General features: G+C 42.7%; 1 protein-coding gene across 1 annotated transcript in view; it reads left to right on the top strand.

Moving 5' to 3' along the window:
• The window catches only part of B4galt1 (beta-1,4-galactosyltransferase 1), a 56,433-nt gene extending 43,969 nt beyond the window's left edge, over positions 1-12,464 (top strand). Inside the window, exons 3-6 of the mRNA XM_090330106.1 lie at positions 3,699-3,886; positions 6,652-6,774; positions 9,055-9,159; positions 9,409-12,464. Of these exons, the coding sequence (XP_090186232.1) occupies positions 3,699-3,886; positions 6,652-6,774; positions 9,055-9,159; positions 9,409-9,541 (549 nt within the window). The 3' untranslated portion in view covers positions 9,542-12,464. The remainder of the gene's footprint in view (positions 1-3,698; positions 3,887-6,651; positions 6,775-9,054; positions 9,160-9,408) is intronic.
• The last annotated feature ends 1,774 nt before the right edge of the window (positions 12,465-14,238 follow it).

The following is a 14,238-nucleotide window of genomic DNA, read 5'->3' as shown; positions in this document are numbered from 1 at the left end:
CTGAGGATCAAGGTTCAAAGCCAGCCCAGGCACAAAAGGACCTGAGACTCTTACCTCCAATTAACCTCTAGAAAGCGGGAAGTGGGGCTTGGCTCAAGGGCGCAGGCTGAGTTCAAGTCCCACAACCCCCCCGACACACACAAAAAAAGATGGGGGTGGCAGAAAGAAGCATTAGTCACAGTTGTTCATTTGACTTGGTGTCATAGTAAATGCTTGATAAATGTTGACTTGAATGAATGAAGTGCACTTGATGAATGTCTCAGTGGGTGGGGTGGGAGATAGTCCGGAGGTCTTCCCATCCCTTGTGGAAAATGAATTACCTTTTGTTCATGATTTCAAATTTCTAGTTCCCAGGAACATAGATTAATTCAGTCTTGTCAGTGAGGTAGAGCTTATTAAGCCATCTTTCCTTTTTTTTTTTTTTTTTTTTTTGCCAGTCCTGGGCTTGAGCTCAGGGCCTGACCACTGTCCTTGGGCTTTCTCAAAGCTAGTGCTCTACCACTTGAGCCTCAGCACCACTTCTGGCTTTTTTCTATGTATGTGGTACCGAGGAATCGAACCCTGGTCTTCATGCATGCTAGGCAAGCACTCTACCACTAGGCCAAACTCCTGGCCCGCCATCTTTCCTATTTAAAAAAAAAACAAAAAAAAGTGAGTACTAAGCATTTTAGTCAAAGAAACCTAGAAAATTTTTCACTTTTCTAGAATGTCAAGGGAAAAGGGAAAGACACACTTTCTTCCTTCTGCCCATCCAGAATTCCTAGCTAACATATGACCTGTACATCCCCTCTCCTGGTGAGACTAAGCTGGGGAGTAGGATGAGAGTAGTAGTATATGGTGTTAGAAAATGGCCTAACTAACTAGTTCTACGTATGAGCCAGATTTTTCCGTTGAAAGCGCTTTAGGCTTTTAGCGGAGAAAGGGGTTGAAGCAGGTCTGCTTGGGTTTCTCTTCCTGGCTGCTGAGCCTTGGCTCCTGAGTTGCTCATTTATGATTCCAAATTTCCAGCTCTTGAGACAGGAGTATTGATGAATTCAATCTGTCAGGCGTCTTCTTAGATCAAACACTTGTGATCAGCAGGTCCTGTGAGAGGAACATGACCACTGAGAGCCCTTGCCCCATTTCTTGGGGAATGCACTAAGAGAAAGGTTGTGAACTGAGCAGCCCCCCTTGGAGTCTGCTACACAGGTATGCAAAGCTTTATGGGAATGCTTCCCGTTTTCTTGCTAGAAAAGTGGTCAGTGGGTTTTCATGTTAGAAAATGCATGTCTGGGGCCAAGAGCAGGGCCTAGTGGTAGAGTGCTTGCCTTGCATGCACGAAGCCCTGGGTTTGATTCCTTGGCACCACATACACAGAAAAAAGCCAGAAGTGGTGGTGTTGCTCAACTGGTAGAGTGCTCACCTTGAGAAAGACTTAAGGACAGTGCTCAGGTCCTGAGTTCAAGCCACAGGTCCAGCAAGAAAGAAGAAAAGAAAAAGTAAAAGAAGGGAAAGAGAGGAAAGGAGGGGGAGGGAAGAAGGAAGGAAGGAAGGAAGGAAGGAAGGAAGGAAGGAAGGAAGGAAGGAAGGAAGGAAGGAAGGAAATGTGTGTGTGGTTTGGAGCAAGGGTTGTTACAAATAATTGAGATGATCAAATAATAGGCCATACATCATCTAGGGACACTTAACTCATGCCCATGACATAATAACCCCCTCCATTTTGTATTAAGAATATATTGTTACAATAATGATTCCAATAACTTCATAATTTTCAGTCACTTCTAAAGTTTGAATTTTTTTGTTCCTTAACTTATGTGGACTTAGCTGGATTCAGAATTCCAGATAGACTCCTTTAACTGGTGGGACAGCCAAAGAACACAGTGTGCCTTTGGGTGTGGCCTTATTGTTCTGTGCATTCGCTTTTGTCGAGGGCTAAAGAAAGAAGCAGTTGCGTGTAAAATGTTCTCTTAATTCATTCACTGTTCTCTTGGCTGTGTTTTCTGACTTCCTGGTACCTACCTTTCTTAAATATATTTTTTGTTTTCACATCATCTGCCTGAGGCTAAGCAGTAGTGAGTCTGTGTACTTGGGCGGCATTGTGGAATAAGTTTTGAAGTCCCTTTCCAAGCACATTCAAAGACTTAGATGTCCCATTTCTGAGATCATGAATGGATTACAAGCTCCTATGAGACACTGTATACCCAAAGTAGAGCATCCTGATATATTCATTCTAGGAGCTATGGGAAAAAGAGCAGCAGGTGAGAATTCTACATCTCTTTGTGGCAGTATTATATTGAGATGAGAGCATTTGTGTGGAAGGGCTTCATGAACTGCTAAGTGACAGTATTGGGACTACCTGCAAATCTAGGGGTATAGGTGTTACTAAGAGCAGACTTCATACATACACACACACGCACGGTGATTCCTGTTGTGGTTGTCATCTACCATTGTATTTTGAGATTCATTGTTTTCTCCATTCATTCATTCATTCATTCATTCGTGCATGCATGTATCCAGCCAGGCAGCAACTATTGAGCTCTTATTGTATGACATGGAGCACAAAGGTGAGTAAAACCCAAACAGTCATAGCCTTCACTGTACTTACATTTTAGTGGGAATGCTGAAAATAGACAAGATTTTTTTTATTAAAGAATTTATTAACATTGATTTTTACATCAATGTTAACAAACAAGTATTCAAGAAGGGAATCTCTATATACAATCACTGGCACTTTAAATAAGATTATTAATCAATAGACTATGAGATACTTTATCAGCAGCCTTTGTGCTTTGGCCCCTGTGGCTAGCACCTTGAAGCACTTTCTGAGGCCACTTTCTCAGACACCCTGATTCTGTGTGGTGTGGAGCAGACTATCCTACATTGTCAGGGCAAAGATTGAGTTGTTTGCTGTTTCTCCAGCACCCAGCTTCACCATTTCCTGTGTATATTTCCTAGCATTTATCTCTTTATACTGTGTATGTATGTGTACACATACATACATGCATGACACATGTTTGAACACCTTTTCTTTTAGAGCTTTTTTTCTGTAAGTGATACTGGAGTTTGGACTCATAGTCCATACTCTCTAGGCAGTCACTCTTCTACTTGAGTCACCCTCCTAGCCCAAACACTCATTATAATCATGTTTTCCAGGTATTAGAGGGGATTGAACTTCACCATTAAACTACATTCCCCAGCCCTCTTTTTATTTTTTGAGCAAGAGGCTTGCTGTATACAGCTCCACTGGCTTCAAACTCAGATCCTTCTATCCAAGCATCCCAAGTGATCTATTTATCTCCTTCCTCCCTTCCCACCCCTTCTCCCCCTTGCCCTTTCTCTTATATTCTGACCCTTCCTCCTTCCCTATCCTTTCCCCTTCCCCTTTCTTTTTCCTTTCCCTTTCCTTCCCCTTCCATACTTCTTTTTCTCCCTTCTTTCCTCTAATCCATTGTATGCTATAAATGACTTACTTAACTAGTTGCTCATTACTTAACTGCATGACTTACTTAACTAGTTAGCACATTTCTGCAGTGATGCTCATTCTACAGTGAAATTGTCCATACTTACACACATGTAGGACAGACTCTAGAAGTGCAGTTGATTCAGAGCATTGACAGGATTGATCTGTGAAGTAAATGTAGACCAACAGCCCTATGAGCCCTGTGAGTTTTGCTCAGAGGCATTACATCATCTAATCCCACTTTTTGTTTTTGCACCAGGCTGGAGACACCATGTTCAATCGTGCTAAGCTCCTCAATATTGGCTTTAAAGAGGCTTTGAAGGACTATGACTACAACTGCTTTGTGTTTAGTGACGTGGACCTCATTCCTATGGATGATCATAACACGTACAGGTGTTTCTCACAGCCACGGCACATCTCTGTTGCGATGGACAAATTTGGATTTAGGTAAGAGATGCTCAGCTAGAGTTTGCAGTGTGTTACTCTTTTATATGTGAACAAGGGCATGTGTTTTTTCCACCCAGCAATGCTGCAAGAGAATGCCACCACTGAGAAATGGCTTCTTTTTAAGTCAAACCAGTGTTTATTTTAGAAGGAAAGAGGAATTGAGAATGCCTGACATCACTGCCTATCCAGATGAGAACCATTTTTGGGGTTTAGGATGGTCCTTAACTTTAGGTTCCCATTAGTTACTATATTTCCTTGCTTAGTTCCCTCTGTTACACCATATAGTTCAGAAAGCAGTTTATAAGCCCCCTTATTCTCCCAAACTCACAGAATTTTTGAAGTTGGATGGCTTCACAGATGTTCCTTAGCATTTTATTTTATTTTATTTTATTTTATTTTGTGTCCTAGGGCTTAATCTCAGGGTCTAGTTGCTGGTCTCTGAACTTTTTGCTCAAAACTAGCACTCTACCACTTGAGCCGTAACTCCACTTCAGGCTTTTTGGTGGCCAGTTGGAGATAGAAGTCTCACAAATTTTCCTGCCTCAACCCTCAGATCTCATCCTACTGAGTAGCTAGGATTACAGGTGTGAGCCACTAGCAACTAACTTTCACTAGCATTTTAAGGAGTAATATGATTCCATTTCCCAGTAGACCACAAGCTTCTGCTTAAATACAAGACCCAGACTTTTCTACCAAGTGCCCTAGGGAAGAGGCCAGTCATACCTGCCTTCATTAGCAAGGATATTACACTCGAAATCATATTGAAATAGGGACATACCATTGTCCATTATTGGATCTTAATTGTATTAACATTAAATAGTATAACTTCCCCCTTCTTTTCTTCTGGTTTTTTGTGTATGTGGTACCAGGGCTTCATGTATGTTAGGAGAGCACTCTACCACTAGGCTATGATCGTGGCTCAATAAAATCCTTTCATAATAGTTTTTTTTGTTTTTTTTTTTGTTTTTGTTTTTTTTTTGCCAGACCTGGGGACTTTGTTAAGGACTTTGTCAGTCCTGGTGAGCATGCTATAATCCCTGCACTGGGGAGTCATAGACAGGAGAGTGCCAGTTCCAAGCCAGCCTGGCCTATGTATCAAGTTCCAGACTGGGGAGTCATAGACAGGAGAGTGCCAGTTCCAAGCCAGCCTGGCCTATGTACCAAGTTCCAGACCAGCCTGGGATACCTGATACCTAGGGAGACCCTGTCCAAAGTAAATAAAACATAACAAAAAATTAAACTTACTGGTTTGGTCATCTGTGGTTTAAGCCCTCACATTAAAGATGTATTATAGATGTAAAAATGGGAGGTGTAGTAAAAAGTGCATGGTCTCTAAATGATGATACCTGATTACAGAGATACGGGCTCCCAGAGATCTTTGCTTAAGAGTGCTTGCAGTTAGAACCTGTAGGCATTTGAAAAATATTCATTATAAGATGGGCACTGTAGTATGTGCCTATAATCCCAGCAACAGTGGAAGCTGAAGAGGAAAAGTTCATGTGTTCAAGGCCAGCCTGGGGACCATGACTAGACTCTATCCCATAAAAAGAAGAAGAGTATGGACAAGACTGATGTAGTAGTACACATTTAAACTCCAGCATATGGGAGGCTAATGTAGAAGGACCTCAGATTTGAGGCTAGCGCAGACTACAAATCAAGACCTTCTAGCCAGGAGTGTGGCCTAGTGGTAGAGTGCTCACCTAGCAAGCATGAAACCCTGGGTTTAATTCCTCAGTACCCCATATACAGAAAAAGCTGGAAGCGGGGCTGTGGCTCAAGGGTAGAGCCCAGGCCCTGAGTTCAAGCCCCAGGACTGACACACACACACACACACACACACACACACACACACACACTCCAAAAAAAAAAGACTCTTTGACTCTTTACCTCACCCCAGCACTCCCACAAAAATAAATAAATAAAATGCATAAATGATGTCTTTAGTTTCATATTTTCATCTGGTTTTCTGACTTCGAGCTAGAGTTTTGCTTAATTTATGTAATAGGTTTTAGTCTCTTTGGAATCTATAAAGAGCCTAAATGTGGTTTAGAGTTGCATTTAAGGTTGACATAAAACTGGGGTCCTTGAAGGGACCCACAGAAAGGGCACATCCTGCTTCTTGACATTTCACATCAATGCCTATTCTGTTCCTCAGGAGTCGACCCTTTATAACCACTGAGATACTTGAAATACAAAAAGGTATAGAAGAAGAAGATTTCAGTACCTTACTACTTGGAAATACACAAAAAATAAACAGGTTCATTATTATGTATTTTGCTAAGTCTGGATAAAGTAGAAATTTCCAAGAAAGTTCTACAATAGCACATCTCCAGAAATGCTGCCTCAGTTGTTTTTATGTATATCTTTTGCTGGAAAGGATAGAGAGGGAAGGGGGCCGGACAGAGTGGCACAGGGGAAACCAAAGCAATCTCCCATGCAGAGCTGGCTGGAAGGAGCAGGCACATAAGAAACAGAGTCCTGAACCACAGTGTGAGAACCGGATTTATACTTCATTCTTGTTACTGCCTGGTTTTCTAGATAATTGTAGAAACAGCCCTGTGTTCTTGGAAAGAGTCTGTGTTTTCTCAAATTCTCTTTATATAATCTGAGTATGCTAGAAAAGTAAACTAAACAAACAAATGAAAACCCTCAAAATCCCCTCACCCTCCTTATAAAATTTCAGAGTATTCCTGTATCCAGCAAGCTTGATTTTGGGGTGTCAATACTTACTAACCATGGGACCTCTGTGTGTGTTTTTTCCTCAGCCTCCCTTATGTTCAGTATTTTGGTGGTGTCTCTGCTCTGAGTAAACAGCAGTTTCTTACTATCAACGGATTTCCTAATAATTACTGGGGCTGGGGAGGAGAAGATGATGACATTTTTAACAGGTAATGCTCATAACTTAGGACTTTCTCTTCTGTCTACCTTCACTTTCTGTGTCTAAATGAGTGATTATTCCAGGATTGACCCTCAGAGGGGAAACAGTCCCCATTCAGGCCAGATACTTTGATGTGTACTCTCGTAGGCCCTGTACAGGGTCTATAGGAAAATAAACTGATGAGATATATTTTTTTTCACACACTAAAGGAATAAGCCTATATCCTTTGAAAAAAATGTTAACATCTCATTATGGTCTACTTTCATTGTGAAACAGTTTTTCTTGGGCAGAATCTTAATTTCCTTCATAGAACCTTTGTGCTGCAGTTTTATTTTGGAATAGTTTTATCATACACACAAGAAAAGATACAAGCCTGGTGCCAGTATCTCATGCCTGTAACCCTAGCTACACATGAGGCCAGAATCTAGAGGATCATGGTTTGAAGCCAGCCAAGATTTTTAAAAGGGGCCAGTCTGGATCCATCACTGAGTTAGATTCCAGAATACACCCACATGTACCTTCCTGAGCTGGAGTACATCTATTTGATGATTAACAGAACGTGTCCTGTTAGAGCAATATTCATGGCAGTGTCACCATTATATAAGAACTTGACAGTCTTAAGTCTTTAATATTGGCCTTGAGTTTTTGAGTATGCAGATTGTTATCGAGCATGCAAATACTATATGCAGATAGGAAACACTGCCAGACTGGCCAGTGGAGAGAACACTGAAGACCTAGACATAAGGGTCCTGACAGAAACAAACTCATTTCTGTAGAACTCTACTTGGAGGTCTGAGGTACAGACCTGAAAAGATTCCATAGACTTTGAAGGTCAGGACATCTGGGGAGGGAGAGAAATCAAGGATTGACACACCAAGGAGGTGGGACTAGAAGCATGGGTAGTGTGGAGCAGCTTTCTTGAAGATAGAGGTACTATGAAAGCACTTACTGTAAGGCAGACACAAGGATGAGCGCCAGAAGAAAGGCAAGGCCAGAAACCTGAAGGACATCTAAAATCAGTCTTGCCTCTAACTTTCATATTCCTGCTGTCAAATAGAGTTTTGACCCCTATTCCATTGCCCTGGACCAACACGGAATCTTCCATTCTGCCTTGTCCGCCTCCAGTTTGTTCTGTGCCCTCCATTTTAAAACTATCTATCAGAGAGACTTCCCTATAACCAAAACCATTTGGGGAAACACTGCACAGTGCATCTTTTACAGACACTGGTACTGTTCAAAGGTTTGTTCTGAAAAGGCATCCAGGGTTTAGATCTTGCCCTTCTTTCCAGCTTCCTCACCTGCTGCTTCTACCTCACCCCTTCTCATCAGTCATCAAAAACTGCTGTTCCCTTCAGGCACTGTGTTTGCTTTCTTTCCTTTCCATGCCTTAGCCTGTTCTTTGGGCTGTCCTGTCTGCCAAAACTGCTGCACCAGATCCTTGGTTATCCTCACAACTTATCTCTGCTCATTTTTTTATTACTCCAGCATAGTTAAATTCTTTCTGTCTCTCCTCCTACTCCATCCCACTTTCTTTTCTTATCTCCAGCCTACCAGCAGAGGCCACATATTTTTTTAGCTCTCATACAAAAAAAGAAATATAGGGGCATGGTAGAGTGCTCACCTGGTATTCACAAAGCCCTGGATTCAATTCCTCAGCACCACATGCTCAGAAAAGGCCGGAAGTGGTACTGTAGCTCAAGTAGCATGGCATTAGCCTTCAGCAAAAAGTGTCCAAGGACAGTGCCCAGGCCCTGAGTTCAAGCCCCAGGACTGCCCCCCCCAAAAAAAGTGTGTGTGTGTGTGCACATATATATAATTTTATTGCTATTATTAAGGAGTTGTATGGGGGGGTTACTGTTTCATAAATCATGTAATGACTGCATTTCTTTTTGGACAATGTCACCCCTTCTTTCATTTTCCTCCATCTCCTCCCTCCAATTCCTACCCAGAAGTTCATTTTCCATACAGTGTCTATTTAGTATCATGACTGTATTTGTTCACCCGGCCTCTCTCTATTTCGTGCCACCCCCTTGCCAAAGGCACCACATATTATTTAGCCCCCATATTATAGACTCTGTGATTGCAAACACCACAGACTGTAGAGTCAACCATGGAAGAGTTCAAATTTTACTCATATTGCCCTGGGCTGGGTGATGACATGATGCTGAAGTTTGGGTTGAGTGAGAACACCAACAGGTGGGTGCATGGGGTAGCAATCTTGCAGCTAGGGCTACTGAACCCTGTGCTTATGGCGCTCTGTGATAACTACCTATCCCTTTACTCTTTGCAGATTAGTTTTTAAAGGCATGTCTATATCTCGTCCAAATGCTATGGTTGGGAAGTGTCGTATGATCCGCCACTCAAGAGACAAGAAAAATGAACCCAATCCCCAGAGGTCTGTATGATGCTCATTCTTATTCCTTCTCCCACCTCTAGAGTCGGGGGAGGCTGCAGACAGAGAAGTCTTTCAGAGGGCTCCGTACCTCTAGCGAAATGGAGGCACAGAGGGCATCAAGGCAGAGGGGGGGGGATTCACATTGAAATGAAGATAGAGTGAGGGAGAGAAATACAAGCTTTTAATGATTGCGTCTTAAGATTTCCATTCTGACACCTCCCGTTGTCATTTTTCCCCCCTTCTTTGTAGGTTTGATCGAATTGCACACACAAAAGAAACCATGCGCACTGATGGTTTGAACTCACTGACCTACAAGGTGTTGGACATACAAAGATACCCATTGTATACCCAAATCACAGTGGACATCGGGACACCAAGCTAGCACTTTGGTACACATAAGAGACCTGAACGTGGCCAGGGACCTCTGCTGTGCGTCTCTGCCAGTCTGCTGGGCTGGTCCCTCTCATTTATACAATCTGAGTGGTAGGTCCCCTCACTCATCCGCAGATGCTTTTCCAGATGACCAGGACGAGTGGAATATTTGTCCCCATTTGGCTCGACATGTGACTTAGTTCTACAGGGTGTTGATTGGTGAGAAAACTGTCCACCTTTGGAGGCTTCTTAGCATGTCACAATATCACCCAAGGAGTCAGTATTTTACACGGATCAAATTTGGGGACTTGTGGGACTCATTCCCATTGTTAAATTGCTAAATTGTGAAATGGATAAGAATCTGGCTTTTAATTATATTCTTTTTAACTTCATGAAAAATTGGATACTACTGCTGGGTTTAGATTGGTATGCTGTTTTTGGTTGTCATATTCTCTCTCTACCCACCCCTCCCCGCAGGTAAATTCTTTTTATTTTCTTCTTTTAAATTTTTTATTGTCGGGGTAATGTATAGAGGGGTTATAGTTACATTCACCAGGTAGAAGGTGTATTACTTCTCACACACTGATACCCCTTGTCATTTTTTTGTTCCTATTTCCCTCCCCCCACTCCTTGATTGTCATATTTTAAACAGAAAAAAACTACAACATTTCAAGCAATTTCCTGTCCTTCCCCACTTTTTTCCCCAGTTGTATACAACTATTACAATCATTGTAATAATATGTGTCTTTAGCAAAAGGATATTTTAAAACTTGAGCCTTGGGCCTTTTGTCCTGTTAATGTATGAATTCCAAGGCAATTTTTAGCCCTGGAGCAAAAACCTTGTGTTTTCACTTATTGTACCTATTTCCAAATTGATTGATTTCTGAATGTAAAGTTGTTTTTTTTTTAAAGAAGCAGTTCGTAGTATTTTAAAGACCAAATCAAATGCTAATTATGACATACCTTGATATTGTGTTGATCCAAATTTTCATAGCTGTTTATTGTTAAGTCATGACAGTGTATTTTTCTGGGCATGTTGTATAAACTTGAATTTCCTATGTATTTTTATTGTGGTATTTTAAATGTGGAAAAGGGTTTGAGCTTTTTTTTTTTTCAAGGGGGAAAATATAATGTATGTTGTAGTGGCCACAAGGGCCTTTGATGTAGCTGGCAGGCCAGGTTTTATGAAGAACAAAACCATCTTGGGGTCCCCCTGGCCCAGGGCATGGCTTTCCAGTCAGCATTAACCTGCCAGACCTTTGGGAGAGAGCCTATATCTACCAGCCATTACTACCCACCTCCTCACCCTCCCCAGGTGGGCAGGGGGGAGGGAAACTTAGTCTCCTGGAACTGACCCCTCAGGGCTCTAGATTGTGGGGTTCTAAATAACAGTATAGCTGCTATGTTTACCATCCCTTAGCGCCTTCTCTTCTGACAGGTACTGCCTGCCTCCCAAGAGCCTCTGAACCCCCCTTCCTGGCCCACCCTGCTTTACCCATTCTTTTCCCATTCCTCTCTGCCCTGCCTGTCTGTCTGCTCCCTTCTTTCCTCTTCGATTTTGTTCTTTTTCCTCTTGCCTGTTTCCTAAAACTTGCCTGTGACACTCAGGGTAAAACAGATTATTCATTCCCGGCCTTTTAACCAGAGATCTAGAGTTCGGCTAAACTCATACCCAACTCTTCCTGAGAACTCTGGTGCCTAAAGTCTCCCGTCCCTCTCAGGGTTTTAGCAGGTGCTCCACCTGGTGATGGTAACTGCCAACCCCCAGAGCTTTCATTCAGAAAGTCACCTCTTCAGGGGGATGGATAACTTGCCTAGGGTGAGTTGGCAGGGGGCACTTCTACCACAGAGGCCTTTGCCAGGTAACTATCTGGGCTGAGGTCCTAAGATTCAGCTGCCTAATCCCAAGAGTTGAACCTTCTGCTTCTGGCAGCCAGGACCCCAGCCACTGCCCTCTTGGGTGCCAGCCCTGAGCGTGCAGGCCTAACTGTTGCCTGGCCCCTAACCTTCCCTGTGCCTTTATTGCTTTGGCCATCTCCGATGCCAGCTTGGTTCTGTTTCCAGAAGCCTTTGCATTGATTAGCAACTATCTTCTTCTGCAGAAGAAACAGCTGAGCTCTACAAAGAGTATTCCTATCAGTTCCAGCCTTTCAACACTGTTAAAGCAGGCTGCACTTGAGTAGAGTTTGGGGAAGTGCAAAGGCTTTTCTTCCTATTCCCAGACCCTGACTGTTCCAAAGTGCCTTAAAGAAAGGAGACAAATGCCCTGAATGGTAACTTTTTGTTACCTCCTTTACTATTAAAATTCTGCCTTTTGTCCCCTCTCCCCCATTACATTTTCTCATGTGTTTTATGTGGTTCAGTCTCAGGACCAAGGGATATTCTGCTTTGCCTGTATCCTCAACTTTGCTGACCATCAAGTGCTGTCAGGGATCCCTCCTCCCCCAAGCCCAAGGCACAACCAGGGCAGGGTTTGGTCTGGATGCTTGGCCTGTGAGATGCTTCGATCTAGTTCCTAACTGGGGATTTGAGGACTGAGGATTCAGGGAGCGTTTCCTTCACCTGGGAGTTGAAACCATGGTGTTGTCCTATGCTGTGTCGTTCTCTTTCTGTTGCTAGTAACCTGTGTGATGTGACCTTTTGGAAAGATCAATGGGAGAGGTAACACAGGAAAGTTAAAAAAAAAATACACCAAACCACAATGCTGTCCTCACCTTCAGCCTTGGAAGGGTGCTCCACACAGCCAGGATGACAAGCTTCACTATTCTGAGGACCTATTATGCTGTGTATTTTGGTTTTCTTTGTATGCAGTCATGTATATTTACTGGGGGAGAGGGGGGATTCTGACCCTGGTGTTCAGAACAAACAACTGTATTTTTGCCTTTGAAATCCAGTAATATAACATGAATAAATGACCCTATCTTTGTAACAACGGATGGTCTCTCTTCTGATTTAAGGGGGGTTGGGGGTTCTTGGATAGGGAGGGATCTAAATAAGCAAAGATCTGCCTCTCCTGAGCCTGCCTTGCTCAGGACGGTGGATGTAGGACCTAGAATTGGAAGTTTTATGATTTGAGTTGTATTTGCTTGTTATAAATGTAAATAATAGAAAGTTGATCCTCCTCCTTACTAGGCATTGAACTTAGGGCATTATACTAGGCAAGCGTTCTACCATTTGATCCATGCCCCTAACACTTTTGTTTTTGGTTTTTGAGACAGAATTGCTCTAGTTTTTCTTGAGCTGGCCTTAAACTTGTGACTCTCCTGCCTCTGCCTTCCAAGTAGCTGAGATTACAGGTATTCAACATTATGCCTGGCCTTATGTATACATTTTTAAGTAAAAGAGATAGTATACCTAAATGTCTGACACCTCACAAAGGTCATCACCTTATTCTAGTGACACATACCTAGTCCTAGCTACTCAGAAGGCTCCATCTATTGATCACAGTTCAAAGCCAGCCTTTCAGACAAGCCCGCAAGACTTACCTCCAATTAGTCAACAAGAAGCTGGAACTAGGGGCAATGGCTTAAGGGGTAGACTGCCACCCATGATTGAAAAAGCCAAAGGAGAGCTTAAGACCCTGAGTACAAACCTCAGTGCTAATACTTTAATAAAAATTGTAATTTCTAATGTGATTTCAAAATATATTTTTCTCTAGCAGGTTTGTCTCTGGCCACATTCTGCTGGGGATTTTTATTGTTTTCAATTTTTGTTTTTGTGGGCTCCCCCCCCCACCCCGTCAGTCCTGGGCTTAAACTCAGTGCCTGGGCATTGTCCCTGAGCTTTTTACTCAAGGCCAGAATTCTACCACTGGAATCACAGTTCCACTCTCAGCCTTTTGATAGTTGAAGCTAAGAGTTTCATGGACTTTCGTGCATAGTCTGGCTTCAAACTACTATCCACAGATTTCAGCCTCCTGAGTAGGTGGGATAACAGGTGTGAGCCCAGTCTCCTAGGTTCATTCTGCTGTTTGTTTAACAAATGCCATAATCATTCAGATATAGAACTCAGGGACATTTGCATAAGAAATTCCCAGTCTAACTTGAGATTTCTTGTCTGCATAGAAAATTAAATCAGGGACTCCAAAGAATCTTAATTCTAAGTACTTGAAGCTAACCTAGGTACCTTCTCCCAGGCCCTGGGGTCAGAAACCATCAGCTTCTTTTACCGATAGTGTTGAACTAGCACTCCTGAAGACATGACCAGGAGGAAGCTAATGTGAAGAAGAAGCTGGTTCTACCATCCAGAACTAGGGAGCTATGGACTCTGCTAGAATGAAGCCAAGAATAAGTATCGGTTAAACAAAGGCTCCTCAGGGAGCACCTAGCTCTCTCTGTTGAACTGTGTGATCTGATGGAAAAGCCAGTTTTTCCTTATGTTCTTGGATACTAGCACTTCGGTTGTTTCACTTCTGACATCAGAAACATGGAGATTTTTCCCTAACGACTAACACTTCCAAGGACACTCAGAAATTGGATCCTACAGCCTAAAGGCTTCAGTCAGTCATCAGGCTTACATTTCAAAGACCAATAACAAATGCCAGGTTGTGACTTACCCTTCTCACTACCCAGCTATAGACTGGCTTCTCCATGAGTGCCTCCTCAGCCTCCATTAATTTGCTAGAATGGCTCACAGGACAAGGAGACATACTGGTTTATTATAGAGGAGATGACAAAAGCGGCTCATTATAATGAATAGGCAAAGGAA

Source organism: Megascapheus bottae, chromosome 3 (assembly GCF_031878675.1).
Source record: "Megascapheus bottae isolate mThoBot1 chromosome 3, mThoBot2.hap1, whole genome shotgun sequence".
Classification (NCBI taxonomy): domain Eukaryota; kingdom Metazoa; phylum Chordata; class Mammalia; order Rodentia; family Geomyidae; genus Megascapheus; species Megascapheus bottae.
The sequence above is the reverse complement of the archived record's forward strand: the minus strand, read 5'-3'. Positions and strand labels throughout refer to the sequence as shown.